Source organism: Hippopotamus amphibius, chromosome 11 (genome assembly GCF_030028045.1).
Source record: "Hippopotamus amphibius kiboko isolate mHipAmp2 chromosome 11, mHipAmp2.hap2, whole genome shotgun sequence".
Taxonomy (NCBI): domain Eukaryota; kingdom Metazoa; phylum Chordata; class Mammalia; order Artiodactyla; family Hippopotamidae; genus Hippopotamus; species Hippopotamus amphibius.
Genome location: NC_080196.1, coordinates 80,479,113 through 80,496,816, shown reverse-complemented (window position 1 = coordinate 80,496,816; position 17,704 = coordinate 80,479,113). Strand labels below are relative to the sequence as shown.

Genomic DNA, 17,704 nt, shown 5'->3' with positions numbered 1-17,704 from the left:
GGTTTATCACAGGATAGTGAATAGAGTTCCTTCCCTGGGCTATATAGTAGGACCTTGTTGTTTATCCATCCTATATATACTAGTTTGCATCTGCTAATCCCAAACTCCCAATACTTTCCTCCTCCACTCCCCCTCGGCAACCATAAGTCTGTTCTCTATGTCTGTGAATCTGTTTCTATTTTGGAGATAAGTTCAGTTGCGTCATATTTTAGATTCCACATATAAGTGATATCATATGGCATTTGTCTTTCTCTTTCTGACTTACTTCGCTTAGTGTGATAATCTCTAGGTCCATCCATGTAGCTGCAAATGGCATTATTTCATTCTTTTTTATGGCTGAATAGTAGTCCGTTGTATATATGTACCACATCTTCTTTATCCATTCATCTGTCAATGGGCGTTTAGGTTGTTTCCATGTCTTGGCTATTGTGAATAGTGCTGCTATGAACATAAGGGTGCATGTATCTTTTTGAATTATAGTTTTCTCCAGGTATGTTTCCAGGAATGGGATTGTGGGATCATATTTTTAGTTTTTTGAGGAACATCCATGCTGTTCTCTGTAGTGGCTCCACCAATTTACATTCCCTCCAACAGTGTACGCGGGTTCCCTTTTCCAGTTGGAGAAATTTTTATTTCAGTTTTTCATTGAGTTACTTATTATGTTGAATGTGAAGTCTTTATGATTGAGAAAACAGTTTACCAATATACTTTTTGTTTGTACCTGAAGGGAAACTATAATTTTAGCTCACCAGAACTTAGGATAAATACTTTGCTGTTTTTTTGAAACAGTTTTAATAATATTTGGCATCATGATGATAATTTTGATAAATTAAAATATTAAATTCTAAAGCAAACATGATTCTATATGTGATCCATACGCTAGACAGTTCACTAAACATGAAAAATAATATAACATATAGTTTACATATTTTAGGCTTATAATGTCAATAGGATAAATGACCAGTTTCAAAAAGTAGCTGGAAAATGACCATAAACAGTTTGGGTCACAGAAAAAGGAATTTGATATAAATAAAATTTGGTAGATATTTCTTTCTAGTATTAATAATAGGAGATTTCATGTGAATTTTAGTTGTAAATTAGAAAAGTGTCATTCTTTTGGAGTGCAGCGCTTCAGACAGCCTGGAGTGTCATGTGTCTAGACACTGTCACCGAGTAGAAGGATAATTGACAACCAATAGCCCATGTGATGGATGAAGAGCTGTACCACACATCGAAAATGTTCACATTTTTTAAAAAGCCCAAAGGAGACCAATGTAAGCTTCAGCAACTAGCTCAAGGAGCATAAAATATTTTTAGTATTAATACAAGAATATGTTTCACTTTAACAGATGAAATATTCTTTGTTCAAGGACAAAAGTCAAATCTTAAGGTTTGTCCTCCAGAAATGAAGAAAACTCTCAAGTGTAGATCAATGCTCTACTTTGCTGTAAATCAAGTAGCTGAGCTTTGCAACTGACACAAGGTAGAGAGAAAAAGAAAGAATGGCAACCAAAATTTTTCTGAGTTTTTACAAATGCCAGCCTCTAAGAAGATAATGACATTCTTTGATAATGGAGAAGGTGACAGCAAGAAAGAGAAGGAGTCTTGCCCCTGATATTCTAAAATTTAAAAGATGCAAAACATCCTCATAGGGATGTTTTAGCAACACAAATCACAGAATTGGAAAAAGGACCAGTGTTGGTGTTGAAGCATATAAAAAAGTTCAGGAAATAAAGGACGAAAGTACGGCTCCATGATAACTAAATGCAAAAATGCCATGGGTAAACCTGTATCAGATCCTGAACCGGGGGGGGGGGGGGGGGGGGGGGGGGCGGGGGGGGGACGCTATATGCTATAAGGGATCTTATTGGTGAAATCTTGAATATGGGCTGTGGATTAGATAATAGTGTATCAGTGTTAAATGCTTGATTTTCATCATAATACTGTCGTTATGGAAGAGATTGTCCTTATTTTTAGGAACACACACTGAAAGATTTAGGGAAAGAGAGCATAATATCTGTAACTTACTCTTAAAAAATGGTTCAGGAAAAAGTGTGTAAGTGTGTGTGAGCGTGTGTGTGTGTAGACAGGGACTGAGAAAGAGAAAGAGAAGCAGCCAGTAAGCAAATGATTAAACAAATGGAGGCAAAATGTTAACAACTGGTAAATCTGGATAAAGGTAAAATGAATATAGGAATTCTTCTTACTATATTCTTTCAAAACAAGAAGTTACCAAAATAAAAAAGATAACTCAAAAAAATTCCCATATAATTAGAAACAAAATAGCGTTTATCCCACTTGGATTATGAAATAACATGGGTTAAAAAGGAAGTCATAAAGAAACCTAAGAAATACATAGAACTGAATGTAAATAAAACTACATGGAAAAATACGTTAGGAAGGAGGAAAGCAGTCCTGAGGAGGAAATGTATAGCTCTTTAAAATAAATGTATCAGGAAACAAGCAAGCTTATCACCAAAGCAGCAATGAGTTAAACACTGGTTTTCCTTCTGGTTCTCCTACCACTCAGCTTTAGATGCAGGGACAGTCACGCAACTTCCCCTACCTTCTGGCTGAAGGATAGGAAAAGGGAGAAGGTACCAGGGAGTCACAAAGAGGAAGAAGCCTAGGAAAGCAATGCCATAAAGCTGTTTACAAATCCTAGGCTCACCTTGGAGCTGCACATGTGTGGATCTGATCCTATTCAGCACATTAAAACCTTTGAGAACTGAACTCGCAGATCACTGCACAGGTCCTACACTGGCCAATGAATGACAACACCTGAGACAGATCCAAATAGCATCCAAATATACCAAGCAAGAGCCTACAGAAAGGATGTTAAAACCTGTGACCAGAACTTAACCTAGCTGATTGTCTGCTAAAATTTAAAGAAAAAGAAATCAATATTTTTCCATAGGATTTCACATGGCCCAGAATCTTGTAATGTAATATTTAAAATACCTAAGACACAATCCAAAATTATTCCGTATCAAAAGATCCAGGGAATTTCAACTCACTTCTGAAAAGACAATCAACAGAAAGTAGCAGTGAGATGATGAAGATGTTGGAATTAAATAACAAAGACTTAGAGGCAGCTTTTATTAAAATTCTCTAACAAGCAATTATGAACACTCTTAAATCAAAAAAATTGGAAGTCTCAGAAAAGAAAGAGAAGATTAAAAGAAAAAGAAGATGGAAATTTTAGAACCGAAATAGACAACTGAAATGAAAATCTCACTGAATGGGCTAAATAGCAGATTGGAGATGGCAAAAGGACAAATCCGTTAACTTGATGATAGATCAACAGAAATTATTCAATCTGAACAAGAAGGAAAAAATATTTTAAAAAATGAAGTCTTACAATCCTAAGAGAAATTTTTAAAAAATCCAATGTCTATGTCATTGGAATCTCAGAAGAAAAGGAGAAAGTATGGGAGGCTGAAAAAGAATGTGAAGAAATAATGGCTGAAAATGTCCTCAAATTAGAGAAATATATAAACCTACAGATTCAAGGAGCTCAGTAAATCCCAAATAGGATAATATTAATAAAATGCATTCCCAGAAATATCATAACTAAAATACTAAAAACTAAAAGCAAGGAAAAAATCTTGAAAGTAACCAGAGAAAAATAATTTCCTATACAGAAAACCTTTTGCTTTTGAAATAGTATTACACCTACAGAAGAGTTATCAAAAACATACAGCATTCCTATAAGCCCTTCACCCAGCTTCCTCTAATGTTAACCCAAGAGAACCATGAGAGGATCCTCTGGATGACTAGTTTCCAGAGGAGGGAGATGCAAAGGCTATCTTGGCATGGAGATTCAGGGTCTGGTGCCCAGGGTAGACCAGATGCTCCATCAAGTTCAAGCCCACAGAGAAAGGATCCCTTCATTCAGCTAACTCCATCCTTATGCAACAGTTCTTCCCTAAGTGCAAGGCAAAGCTTGTCCTGGTGCCCCTTACCTTGGAAGATGCTGAGAATTGTTTTGATTCAACCCTCCCACCTGAAAGGGAGCTCCTAGCCCAGGTTCTCTCTTCAGCGGTCAGATGTGACAGAGAAGTCTCGGGGGCAGTTCCAGGAGAAACCCTGTTCTTCTCTTCCGCTGGAAAGTGAGAACAAACTTCCCCAGAATTTCACTCCACCAAGGAACTTCTCTGGCCCAGCACAACCAATGGGCAACAAGAAAAGTCCATAGCAAAGGCTGGATTCAAATCTGTATCTACAAAACCAGAAAATAGAAGTGAATTACCTTGTAAGGAGACCCACCTTCCAAGAAACATATTTCTGAAGATAACAGGACTATAACAAGGTGTTTCCCCCCCTTTCTACTAAAATAACTTTGATTTTTTTCTCTTGAAGTTTTATTGCTATTAATTAAGAGATTATACAGTGGCTCCAAAGGAAGCTTGATATCATTACAATTCTTAGAAAAATGTTTTATAACTAGATTATTTAAATGTAAATCTTATCAATTAATTGCTCCATTTTATTCTATTTGTAGGTAGTATAATTATAGTATTTTTGTTCTTAACAAGACCACTAAAATCATCTAGAAACAGCAATAATAATTTTTGATCTTTCTTCTAAAATAAGTTTGAGCTTTTCCTCTTTTGGTTTCATTGCTATTATTTAAGTGATTATACAGTAACGCCAGTGAAAACTTCATGGGATCCTAATTCTTAGGATAATGTTCTATAAATGTATATTCTCTAAATGTGAATTTCAGTAATTTGCTTTCTATTGATTTCCAGATAATGTATAGTATTTTTATTGTTGTTATTTAACAAGTTTCCTCTCTTCACCCAGAAACAGAGCAGTGTTTTGTCTCTCTGCTAATTTAGCATTTTCCCTCATTTCATTCCAAAGTTGTTGTTAAGTCATCATTTACTTGCTCCAATGGAAGTCTGACCAGAATCATACTTCTTAGGACAGTGTGATAAATGTATTTCATTCAAAAGTAAATTTCATGAGTAAATTGTTAACTTTTACTTCTAGATAATGAAAGATAGTACTTTAGCTGATGGTGTCCAAAATATTTCCCATAACCTGAACTGTGAGAAAAGTTTTACGTGAGCAGCCGCACCATAGGAAGTAACTGAAATTCAGAGTCCATATCTGCTTTCCAAGGGCTGCATTTACCCTAGTTATGAGATGAATATATTTACCTAAATGAATGTTAGTTTAAAAGAAAAGCCCTCTGATAACTCTCACTGTGCATAGCATAAAATCCACAGCCCTCACTATGGACCACAAAGCCTCAAATGTGCTGAGCTCCGCTGTTCGACTGACCCATCTCACTCTGTCCTCCCACGGAGCCTCAAGCCACCAAGCCCCTTCCACCTTTTCGTTCATGCTATTCCCCCTCTGCCTGAGATGCTACCTCCCAACCCCAAAGATGCCTGTCTTCCCTCATCCTTCTGGTCTCACGTGTACATCTTTGGAGAAGCTTTCACTGAGTTCTCAATCAGAATGAGTTCCTCTTTTCCATAACACTCCGGGACTTGTAACTTTTCTTTAGCAGCATTATCACAACGTGCAATTGTATAATTATTTATGTGATCATGTTTGAATGCATATATTCATACCTCCGTGTCATCAGGGATTAGATCTATTTCTTGTTCATTTACCGTGTCCAGTGTTTTCAGAACAGCAAGGGGAGGGTGCTTTTGGCACTTGGTGGGATAGTTTTCCTTGTGTAGATGTTTTAGGTTTGGCTGCAATAACAATGCATAAAACACAGTCTTCCAGTGTTTCTTTCTCACTCGTGGGTTTGTGGATGAGCTGTCACCTGCCTGGGCTTGGCTAGGCTTGGGTTTCAGGTCAGCTTCATTCCCTGAGGCCCGTTTGTCATTTGAGGGCCCAGGCAGAAGAGGCAGTGGCAACCTGGGCCTGGTCCCCTCACGGTGGACCGCACAAGCCCAGGTGGGAGAGTGGAACACAGGCTGCTTCTCTTAGCCTCTGCTCAGAACTCATGCACCCTCTTGTCTGCCCATCTTCCACTGGTCAGAGGGCCCAAGACCAGTGTGATGGAGAAATCAACTCCACCCAAATGATAAATAGCATCACCAATGTCCCTTGGGGGCCACCCCGCGGCCACACTAGGCTCAGGCGCCCCAGACTCCTGCAAAGGCCTCACAAGCAACCTCCTTACAAGGAATCTTCTTACAGGCAGGTTCCACTCAGGATGAGGCTGTGGGTATCCCAGGTGAGGAACAGGTGTTCCCAGCAGAGTTGTCGGCCTGAGAGTCCCACCTAGAGTGACAGCATTCCTGGCGGGAGAGACAGGAAGACTTCCTTCAGGGGCCTCAGGTCTATGTATTTCAGAAAGGTCCTGACTCCCCCATCAACCCTTCAGTGTCCTCATAACTCCCCATGGTATTGAGTTCTGGGTTGTCACTTATCTGTCAGCCCATATTTATTGAGGGCCTAATGGATGCTGGGCGGCACCCGGGTAAGGCTGCTGGGTGCAGGTGAGGTGCCAGGTCTGGGTCAGGCCCTTCCTTTGTAGTTTTCCATCCCGCCGCCCTCCATCCCACGGAATCGCCCCTTTCATTTAGACTCATCCCATGATTCCCATGAAGTAAGGGACAGCCAGGCAGAGCCCAGGTGACTAGTGCATAAAGCAAATGAAAAGGAGGATTCATTGATGGAAAACCAAGATATCAGGGATCTGTCTCTTGAGAAATGCATTCTGGTGCTTGAGAACTCTTCCAAACTATTTTAATTGGATCGAATTGGTGAAATCCTAGGAAGACGTTACCTAACCATATGCGAAAGGACAGTCTTTACAGAGTAGACAGATGATGTATAGGTGCAGCATGATTGTATAAACCTGTGCCACAAAGTGGTGTGGGAGAAGTGGGGGTTCGCATCAGATGATGAACCATCACTAGCAGAGCTTGTCCACTCACGGCTAAATGCAGTGACAGCTTTAGTGCTTGACAACATCATCGTATGATATAGTACTATTATTACCCCCCTATTTAAAAGAAAGCCAAGATTGAAGTGTAACCTTAAAAGCTACGTAAGAATAACCAGGCCCAGCATGGCATCCGAGGGAGCACTGGCAACTGGGTGTCAAGTGTAGGCTTGAACGCTGGTGGTTCCGCTTCTGCCCCTGCTGCCTAAACCCACTATCTGCCGAGAGCTGGCAGGTCATTTAACACCATCGGGCTCATATTCGAGCTAAGCACCGAACTGAGCATTATTCCATTTAATCCTCCCAATTCCCTGTTCTTATCAGAGAACAAGTAAGGTTTAGAGAAGTTAATGTACCCAATATTTGAGCTGGATAGGTCTTACTCTAGAACTGGTCTATTCCACCCTGCTTCATTCAATAGACCCACTAACCCCCATGCTTTTGTCAACATCAAAAAGGATGTGTATAAAAAGCACCTTTGGAAAGGCTGAAAGCAATGTCAATTAGTACTACAAAATCACCTCGGACGTACAGAATTTCTTCGGAATTTAACACAATCATAATTTCTTAAAAGTGTATGTACCTTATGCACCTGTTACAAGCATTTTCTGTAATCATCACACAAGCCCAAGAGGACGGTCCTGCTTTAATTTTTGGATGTCAATTACGACTGTTTTGGCGGAACGCCGTTAAAGCAAGTGTGATAAAGCTGCACCATCGGCTCTAGGGAGCAGCGGTGCCGTCCAGCTTCTTGTGTGTAGGTGAGCAGAAAACGCGGGAGCAGGAGGGACCTCCCAGGTCGGTCACCGCGTCAGAGGGCAGGCGACGATGCTTCCACAGCAGTGGAGTCATTACTTTGCTGAACAGGTGTGCAGGAACAGTGCTGAGTTCTCCGAGGTAGCTGGAGAGGAAACCGAGCCCAGGCGCTCCACGGCCTCCAGCCGCGTGACTTTTCCTTGCGAGTTTCCGGCGAAATGCGAGAGCGTGGGCGCGCCCCGGGCCGGATCCAGAGCTTTAGGGGCCATCCTTTCTCATGCGGGACTGGGGTCGCCCTTACACTCCACATGAAAAGTGTCGCTGTTTGCATTTGTTCTGCAGACGTTTCCTGAGCGCCTATCACTCCCCCTTATATAAAAATGCGGTAGCGGTACCAGCTAGGACCCAACGCCCGAGAGCGCGCGTCTCGCTGTCGCCGGTGTGCGCGGAGGGGAGGGGGCCCGGGGCGCCCACCCCCCGAGTCTCGGGCGAGCCCCGCAGACGCAGAGCCCGGCCTGCGCGCGCCCGAGGGCGGCACTGCCCACGCACATGCACACGCACGGGAGCGCCGGGCTCCCGCGTCCCCGGTGCTGTGCCGGCGCCGGGCGCGGGCGGGAGCTCGAGAGTCCGAGCGGGAGGCGGGAGCTACAGGCGGGGCGGGTGCCCGCGAGCGGCGCTCGTGCATTCGCTCCCCCGCTCCCGAAGCCCCGCCCCGCCCCCGCCCCCCGCTTCTCCCGCGCGCGGGCTCCGCGCGCCCCAAGCCGCGCGCGTGCGCGCGCGTGCGCAGGCCAGGGCCCTCCGGGGGCGGCCCCGTAGTCTCCAACGAAAGCGTCGCAAGGTCCCGGATTAACCCTTTCCCTGCTCGCCCATTTAGAGGCCCGGTCGGGTTCCGTGCCTGCGCAAGCCGGCGGCGCGCCTTCCCCCTGGCCCGCACCGCGCATGCACGGGAGGTGGGGGGGTGCCGGTGGGGGTGTTCACGGCCGGTTAGACATTCTGTGCTCGTGCAGGAGGAGGGCTCCTACCATCAGGGACGTGCACGATTCCCCCCACCCCGCCCCCTGCCCAAACTCCAAAAAAAAAAAAAAAAAAAATCCAAAACACACTGCCACCCACCGTGCCCCCGCGCCCCGCGTCCATCCCGTCCCCGGCCTGCGTGCGGTGAGCGCGGGGAGCCCACGGCGAGTGTCTGTGGCTGTGCCAGGCTGCAGGTAAGCGCGGGCCGGGGGTGCGGAAGGGGCCCGGGCCGGCCGCGAGGCGGGCGCGGGGGCGCGGGGGCGGCCGGCGGCTGGCGCGGCGGGGCCGCCCGGAAGAAGCGCGTTCTCGCCGCGCTCCGGGGCAGCAGTCAGCTCCAGGATGTGCGGGCGGCGCGGCGCGAGCGGGGCCGGGGCGCTCCGGGGGCCGCGCAGGCCGGCGAGCGGGCTCGGGCAGCGGCCGGGCGGCGGCAGTGGCGGCCCCGCGCGCGCGCTCGCAGAGCCTCGGCGGCGGAGTTCATGGCCGCCCCCGCTCGCACCGCCGCAGTGCACCGCGGTGGGGGTGGGGACGGCCCGGAGCCCGGCGCCGAGCGCGGCCCGCCGGGCGCCGCCCCTCCGCCTCCGGGCCCCGCCGCGCCGCCCCCAGCCGCCCGCGGAGGGGGAGGGGGCCGGGACCCCCGCGCTCGCACTCCCGGGAGCGCCCGCGGAGCTCGGGAAGCCGGCCGCGCGCCGCCCCCGCCCCCGGCCGCGGGAGGGCGGGGGAGGGCCCGGCGCGAGCCGGCCGGGGAGTGCGCGGGGCGCGAGCTCCGGGCTCGCGGGCGGAGCGGGGCGCGGCGCGGCGCGGGGCTGCGGAGCCCGGCCGCACGCCCGCTCCCGCTCCCCGCCGCCGGGGCCGCCGTTTGTCCTCCCTCCCGCGCTTGGAGCCGCGGCCCCGGCCCGCGCCGAGAAGCCCAATTCTGAAAGGGAAAGCGGGCGGGAGCTTTTGTTCGGAAAGGAATGCAAAGGGCTCGATCCGGTCCCCCACCTCCAGGGCCCAAAGAGATGGGAGCGAGGCTTGGAGAGGCTCTGGAGGCGCCCGGGGTCCCCGCTCCGTTCCCTGCTTCCTCCCCATCCCGAAGTTGCGAGCTCGCGACCGGGAAGTGGTGCCGCCGCCATTGTCGCGGCGGCCCCGGGGTCGGGGAGGCGGCCGCCGCCGCTTATGTAAGTTCGTCTTTGCAGGAGCCCCTGCTCCGGCCCTGCGCAAGCTGTTTGCAGAAGCGTAATAAAGGGGCGATTCAGTCCTGGAGGTGTGGTTGGGACTGCATCTTTCCCTCCACCTACAGGGATACTGGCAACGGGTATCTTCTAGTTTGACTCACCTGAATTTAGCAATAGGAACGTCTCAACAGAAAAACATGGTCCCCAGAGATCTGGAGAGAGAATGGGGGCCAAATAACACACTGGCAAAGAAAGAAAAAAAAAAATCCAGCACAGTGTGGTATGTTGCCATGGGTATTGTACGCCACTCCTTTGCCTGGTCCTTGCTCTTTTATCCCACAAGCCCTAGGGAGAGGACTGGACACTGTAGGAAGTGACCCGGTAGGAAGGTTTCGCCTGGCCACGTTCCCTTGGGGGTGACTATAGGTTGGGGTGCATCCAGGGAACGGGCAGAGTGGGAAGCATCCTTAGAAATAATTCTGCCCAACCCTCACACTTGGCAGATAAGAAGACAGCCTGCTGCTTTAGCAGCTTAATGGTGTTATCGCTTTTCTTTAGAGGGGCCTTTGGAGGGCTTTTCAGGACTGTGGTCCCACCCACCACACTCAAGTTTGTGTGCTCACTCACTGTTCAGTAGAGCAGACTTTATGTTTTTCAGGATGTTGGTCTGCAGGATGGAGTCTACTTGGTAATAGTTAAAACCCGCAAAAATTTAGAATCCTTAGAGTTTCCCTGTAGGGACAGAGGCAGAAACACCTGGATTTCTCACGTGCAAGCTTCAAGATGAGAGTGGCTTAAGTAATTGTGTGCTACATCACACAGAAGTGTGGACAGAAGAAAGCAGCTACTGTTCCCTCTCCTCCAGTGTTAACTGTTGGGTGTATGTACTTCTCTAACTTTGTCTATGTTTATAAAAAACATATATATATATATATATATATATATACTCTTATGTTTATATAAGCCTAGAGAAAAATGTGGAAGGCTGTGTATCCAGCAGGAGATGGTGGGGCGAGGGGGTACTCACTGACTTTTTCTCAGTCTGTGCAGTAATCAACGTCCTTACAAATACTGTTATGGGCTTTGTGAGGGGACATTCTAGTGGTACTCCCAACCCATGCTTCCCATTCCCGGCACATACCCCCTCCAGGCTGCAAGTGCTCCAGCCCTTACCTTTTCTCCTTCATATCTGTTCAGAGCTGGACCCGATGCTGCCAGCCACCCTCCTCTCTGTTCCAAACTTGAAAATGGGTACAGGTGCCAGTGGCAGGACAAAAAAGGAAAGTTTCTTTTTAAAAATCAATTCTCGAAAACATTCTTGTTTAGAATTTGGGATAGGGGAAGAGCCAACCTTACTCTTGTATGTCCTTTTCTCTTGTAGGACTGGCGTGCCCCTGATCAGAGTTATTCTGATCCGAAGAATTTGGTGTTTAAAGCGTTAAGATAATAGCCTGAGTTGTTCATGGTAACTATGACTTTGGATATTAAGTCTTGAAAGTATTATTTGGTGTTAGCTTCAAAATGTCTCTCTCTCGATTATGTATTAGCGTTCTTTAGGGGACATATGTATTTTCTTCATATTTATACTTTGTTGAATAATAGAAAACCAATGTTTTTGAAAAGAAACATACAGTACCATCTTATTTTAAAAAGATCACTTCTGTAACACGGTGGCAGATGCCTTCCGTGCCAGTTCTAGATTTCTTTTGCTTGTAAAACACTCGCAGCACTTGTCAAGTGCATCCAGTCTTGATGACACTTTTATCTGGATGGCAGATACATTGACATCCAGAGGGGATGAAGCCGATGGTCACTCTCTTCCCAAATGTCATCTCATCCTCTGAGGGTCATAGTAAACCTTGACCCTTGTTCACAAGTGGCCCAAAACTGGTGTGGAAAAACTAGGAGACAACACTGGCGGGAATGTTCTGCCAGTGATACACCTCTCTGATGCAGCAGCACTGATTTGTCTCTTCCGTCAAGGAAGCAGAATGCTGAGAGCTGCTAGTTACTTTACTGAATCTTCCTCTGCGTGAAATTAGAATAGATGCAGCCAACGGCACTGGTGGATGCTTGCGGGAGACCTGTTTCTTAAACTGTGAAGCTGAGTTATTTGTATTTATTATATCTAGTTGTCAGGAAGCACGGGTTTTGGAGCTAGAGTGCCTGGATCTGAGGCCCGACACTCCACTAAATAACGAGAATATTGGGCAGGTTCCTCAGTTCATTTATAAAGTGCGGGTAGTAATACCTATCTCTCAGGGTCATTTGATCGTTGCTTTTGTGAAGACACGGAAAGGAAAGCATGTAGCACAATGCCAGGCACGTATTACATTCTCAGGAGAAGTTGCTGTTATTATGAGTAGCAAATGCTGAGCACAGTGAAGATAAGTAGAAGGAACAATATGGAAATCCCTAAGTGGGGATCTGCCTTTTCTCCTCACATTCTTGAACCACTCCTGACATTGACTTTCTGAAATTGTTAGGGACCGGAAATTGATCAGAAAATGAAAATCTCCCTGTATTTTCTGTATGGAAGTGTTGTTCATAATTACCAAAATTTTTTTTAAACATTTTTTGTAGGAGTTTTTCATCAGTATGTCTGAAACCATTAAATATAATGACGATGATCATAAAACTCTATTTCTGAAAACACTGAACGAGCAGCGCCTGGAAGGAGAATTTTGCGACATCGCGATCGTGGTTGAGGATGTGAAGTTCAGAGCACACAGGTGTGTCCTTGCCGCCTGCAGCACCTACTTTAAAAAGCTCTTCAAGAAGCTTGAGGTTGACAGCTCTTCGGTAATAGAGATAGATTTTCTCCGTTCTGATATATTTGAAGAGGTCCTGAATTACATGTACACAGCAAAGATTTCTGTGAAGAAAGAAGATGTTAACCTCATGATGTCATCGGGTCAGATTCTCGGTATCCGATTTTTGGATAAACTCTGTTCTCAAAAGCGAGACGTGTCCAGCCCTGATGAAAACAACGGCCAGTCCAAGAGCAAGTACTGCCTCAAGATCAATCGCCCCCTCGGAGATGCTGCTGACACTCAGGATGATGATGTGGAGGAGATCGGAGACCAGGACGACAGCCCCTCCGACGACACGGTAGAAGGCACCCCCCCGAGTCAGGAGGACGGCAAGTCGCCCACCACGACGCTCCGGGTCCAAGAAGCGATCCTGAAAGAGCTGGGCAGCGAGGAGGTGCGGAAAGTCAACTGCTACGGCCAGGAAGTCGAATCCATGGAGACCCCCGAGTCCAAGGATCTGGGGTCCCAGACCCCTCAAGCCTTAACATTTAATGATGGGATGAGCGAAGTGAAGGACGAACAGACGCCAGGCTGGACCACAGCTGCCAGCGACATGAAGTTTGAGTACCTGCTCTACGGCCACCACCGGGAGCAGATTGCCTGCCAGGCCTGCGGGAAGACGTTTTCCGACGAGGGCAGGCTGAGGAAGCACGAAAAGCTGCACACGGCCGACCGGCCCTTCGTCTGCGAGATGTGCACCAAGGGCTTCACCACGCAGGCTCACCTGAAGGAGCACCTGAAGATCCACACGGGCTACAAGCCCTACAGCTGCGAGGTGTGCGGCAAGTCGTTCATCCGCGCCCCGGACTTGAAGAAGCACGAGCGGGTGCACAGCAACGAGCGGCCCTTCGCCTGCCACATGTGTGACAAGGCCTTCAAACACAAGTCCCACCTCAAGGACCACGAGCGCAGGCACCGGGGCGAGAAGCCCTTCGTGTGCGGCTCCTGCACCAAGGCCTTCGCCAAGGCGTCCGATCTGAAACGGCACGAGAACAATATGCACAGCGAACGGAAGCAGGTCACCCCCAGCGCCATGCAGAGCGAGACGGAGCAGCTGCAGGCAGCGGCTATGGCCGCAGAGGCAGAGCAGCAGCTGGAGACCATCGCCTGCAGCTAGAGGCGGGGAACCAGGATGCTGGGGGCAGGGATGCTCCGCCCGCATCCTGCATCCTGACCCATGAACGCCAGCCGCTGCATTTCGGTGGAAACTTACGGAGCATTGTATTCACTGGACTTAAGGCAGCGCTTGGTTGGGTGTTTTGAAAACTTTGCAAGGAAATACCGTTCCTTGGTTCTGACCGAACAGTCTCCCTGTCCCGTCTGGTGTCTAGTATTAATGTTGCCAGTAAGCACCCGCCCCCCCCCCTTTTTTTTATGATTTCTGATTTTAATTTGAGAACTGTGTCCAGTTCAGAAGTGAGAGACTTCTGTCCTTTTTTAAAATTCCTCTCTCCGCTTGCTGCACCCGGGAGTGCACTGCACAGAGAGATAATTGAGTGAATTGATTTCGTGATCATCACCGGTCTATGTGACTTAGGGTCACAATGGCATTTTTAAGAACTTTAGTAAAAGTACTTCAGGTCGACGCAGAAAATACGGGTGGGTGGTTGACCAAGAACCTTGTGTGCGCAGATATGAAAACAAGTTCTGGAAATGCAAAATGGTCTCAGATTTATATATTTGGTTTGTTAATTTTCTATCACTGTTTTTCATGGTTTTCGTGGACAAATAATGGTTGCTTTGCTGAAGTGTTTCTTCATCCCTTTTGATTGCCCGTACCTGCCCCCAAAGATGTTGTCACATGTCCTGAAGGCATGTTGGTGATGTGAGGGTTGAGTTTTTTCATTCCTCTTATTTCGGGCATTGCCACTCTGCAGCAGATGAGGATTGTGGGATGGACCAGTGGTGAGAGGGTTAGAAAAGGGAGTATAGGAACCTGGCTCTCAGAGACAAGGTTTGCACATTTGCAGCAATTCCAAGATTTCCCAGATCAAAATAATTCCTAATTGATTTTGAAACTGGATTTTTGTTTAGGATCAAAATCAGGGCAAGAACAAGTATGCCTCTTCGGATACGTTTGTGTAACTTAAAAGAATGTCATCAAGCTTTTGGGCTCTCTGTAGCACGTGATTTATCCATAAAGGAGATGCAGTGTCCTTCCTTAAATCAATATGTTTAAAATTTTTTAAGTGTGTAAATAGTACAGAAGCGTTGGTCTTATGTATCTCAAGTACAAGTAGACAGCTGCACTTTTTTTTGCACATTGGATTAAAGTTACTTCCATCAGCAACAAACATCAGTCTGTTTTTAACTGATATTAAAGATTGTCAGACCAAATGTTTCTGTTTTTGAAGTATATTTCCTCACTGGTTACAGTTTTAAGTGGAAATTGACTGCCTTTTCATAGCCGTAAACGGAATTCTAAGTGCTGTTTCAATTCTGGTGTATGAAACTTTTCAAACATTTCTTTAGGAATATATTGAAATATCAACAATAGTTTGAATTATGTTCTGTAATAAAGTATTCGTCAGTTATTTTAGAATGTACCATTTTCAAAAGATGTCAATTTTTAAAATTTATTTTTGGTTGCTAGGATTTTTTTTTAAAGATATATTAAAGTAATTTCATTTCCTAGCTTGTTGCATTAACACCTGTAATTATTATTGTGAGAGAAATTTTATTTTTTAAATTGGTGTGTATGTTATACCCAAGATTGTAGGATGAAGATGCTACCTTTTTAAGGAACTTATTTATTGGTAAATGTTTAATTTAGTTTAAAACTAATTTAACTTCTTTTCTTAAAAGTTGATTATTTTGTCCTAAAAATAGTCTTGTCACTGTTTATATACTATTAATAGAAGGGGAACCGATTGCGGTTCCTAGGCTGTTTTAACCAAAGCAAAGGAAAAATAGTTTAACATCTTGTGGATAGCTACTTCAGCAAATCATTTTTGGGGCCTTCGTTTTTTTATATAAAAGAAAATACACTTCTGTCATTCCTGTTTTCATTTTTTCCTAGCAGCCTGTCACATACCCAGGTTTCTACCAAAGTTCATTTTCTATACTGTCTTCGTCCTGGTTTTACAGAGTTGCAAGTTCACTGTGTGGCATTAACCCTCATTGAAACCACCTAATCACGGTGGTCTCCCAAAAAGGAAGCTTAATTTTCAGCACTTTATTTGCAGCCTGTAAATATGTGTCATTTGTCGTATATTGCATGAGAAATATATTTGTGTTGTAATTCCTGCCACCGGTGCCGGGTTCATCTGTGTTTAGGGGTGCGTGTCTTCATTGTGTTCTGGGCAGCAGCAGGGTGGTGACATGGCAGCTCTCCTGTCTCCTGGTCATTAAGCCTGCCTCTCCCTGACCAGCTGGCTTTAGTGTCCCCTGGATGATGAAGCCCTCATGTCCAGCAGTTCAGGGGTGCCTGCTGTCACAGTGAGTTCATTGTGAAATGTGCTTACACTGAATCTGCCTTGTGAGAGGGAAGGAAATTCCAGTGTCCACGTTAATACCTTTTCATTGTGTAAAAACCTACATTTTTTCTGTTTGTCCAAAGAGAATATCTACAAACTTGATTTTAGCTTTTATGCCAACTTCCGTGGCACTGGTAGTGATTGAGGAAGGGGATTTTAGGAAGTCTAAAATGTAGGTAATCTGACTGCTAATTAACTCAACACAAATTGAGAATTGTTAGAAATTCCAGAGGTCACTATCAAGGGAGGCTGATACTAACAAATTCCTCCTGTTGTGTTGGGGGGGGAAAGATGGTGATGAGAGAGTGATGCACGTTGATGTAACCCAGCGTGATGGGTTATGTTGTGTAAGGTTATCTGTAACTCAGTCATTGGGAACCTGGAGTTCATTTTCCCAAGTGATGATGTTAGTGGTGATTAGTTCCAAAGGCAGATGTAAAAGCCTTTTGTGTAAGTGGAATTGAACTAGTATAATAAGGGTTCTAGGCTTGAGTTCTGAGTTAGGAGTTAAGGAAAGAGAAAGGGAGGAGACCTCTCACGTTCCTCTCTGCTCTTTACCTTGCACACCTGCCTGCCTTTCTCCTTTACCCAACACCCCACCATCACCAAATCTATGGGAGACAAATAAGACATCCAGCTGGAGGCAAGGTAACTCTTGAAGGCCATCCCAGTGAGAGACGAGGGCCTACATGTATTCTCCTGCTTCCGTCTCATACTTCACTGAATCTGAGCACATGAGGGACGGGGCCTCCCTGCCTCCTTGATGAATGTCCACTCCCATCCTGAGACGTCTAACTGCTCCTTGTGGTTTGTGCCTGCATCCTGTCTCCATTTTTTTCCTCCCCCCTTTTAACTGGGAGCTTTCTCCCCCTGGAGCTGTTCAAAATATGTTTAGTCCCGCTTGAGAAAGCTTCAGGTGCATGAAGACAGTGTGTCCTTAAGTCAGCATGTCTTGAGCGTTGCGTGTGAGGCCCTGGGCTGAATCATGAGATATAAAGGCAGAAGAAATTTGGCCTCTGGCTAGTGTAGTGGCCCTTTCCCAGTCTTGTCTTAAGCATCCTTTTAAAAAATGAAGTGGCGTTTGTCCCTGATTCCTTAAAGGTTGCCATACTGATCGTATCTCAAGGGCCCTGGATGCAATTTCTGTAGATTGTGACCGATTTCCGCAGTTGTGTGACTCCGTGGTCTCTTCCAGAGGTGCTCCCAATTTTATTCACATAAATATTTTCAGCATAGCAAGGAGGGAGGGTGGGTGCCTGTTAAGAATTTTGAAGTCAAACGATTTGGATCCTGGCTCTGCTTTTCAGTTAACATATGATTTTAGGCAAATTCTTAGCTGCCCCAAGTCTTCATTTCATTATCTCTACAATAGTGATGGGGTTTCTACGTTATGGTCTAAGAATGAGTGATAACCAGCACACACCTACTCCTTTTGAGGTGCACCGTAAATTTTCCCTGCTTCTTAAAGGGCGTTCTGAATAGAGAAGCAGGAGCAAGATGGAATTTCCCTTGACGTTGACGTCTGTCAACCATTCGCCCCAAGCTGTAGACCTAGGCCTCATTCTGTGA

The 17,704-nt window shown here is 46.1% G+C and overlaps 1 protein-coding gene across 9 annotated transcripts in view; it reads left to right on the top strand.

Moving 5' to 3' along the window:
• The window catches only part of ZBTB14 (zinc finger and BTB domain containing 14), a 33,348-nt gene extending 17,447 nt beyond the window's left edge, over positions 1-15,901 (top strand). Inside the window, exons 1-5 of one of the 9 annotated variants that reach the window (XM_057699997.1) lie at positions 8,496-8,886; positions 10,505-10,726; positions 11,044-11,128; positions 11,230-11,311; positions 12,430-15,901. In XM_057699997.1, coding sequence (XP_057555980.1) covers positions 11,309-11,311; positions 12,430-13,776 — 1,350 coding nt within the window. In that variant the 5' untranslated portion in view covers positions 8,496-8,886; positions 10,505-10,726; positions 11,044-11,128; positions 11,230-11,308 and the 3' untranslated portion in view covers positions 13,777-15,901. Of the gene's footprint in view, positions 1-8,495; positions 8,887-9,444; positions 10,727-11,043; positions 11,129-11,227; positions 11,312-12,429 lie in introns of those variants that run through there. The other 8 variants (XM_057699994.1, XM_057699996.1, XM_057699999.1 and 5 more) reach the window with 8 other exon arrangements.
• Positions 15,902-17,704: the final 1,803 nt, after the last annotated feature.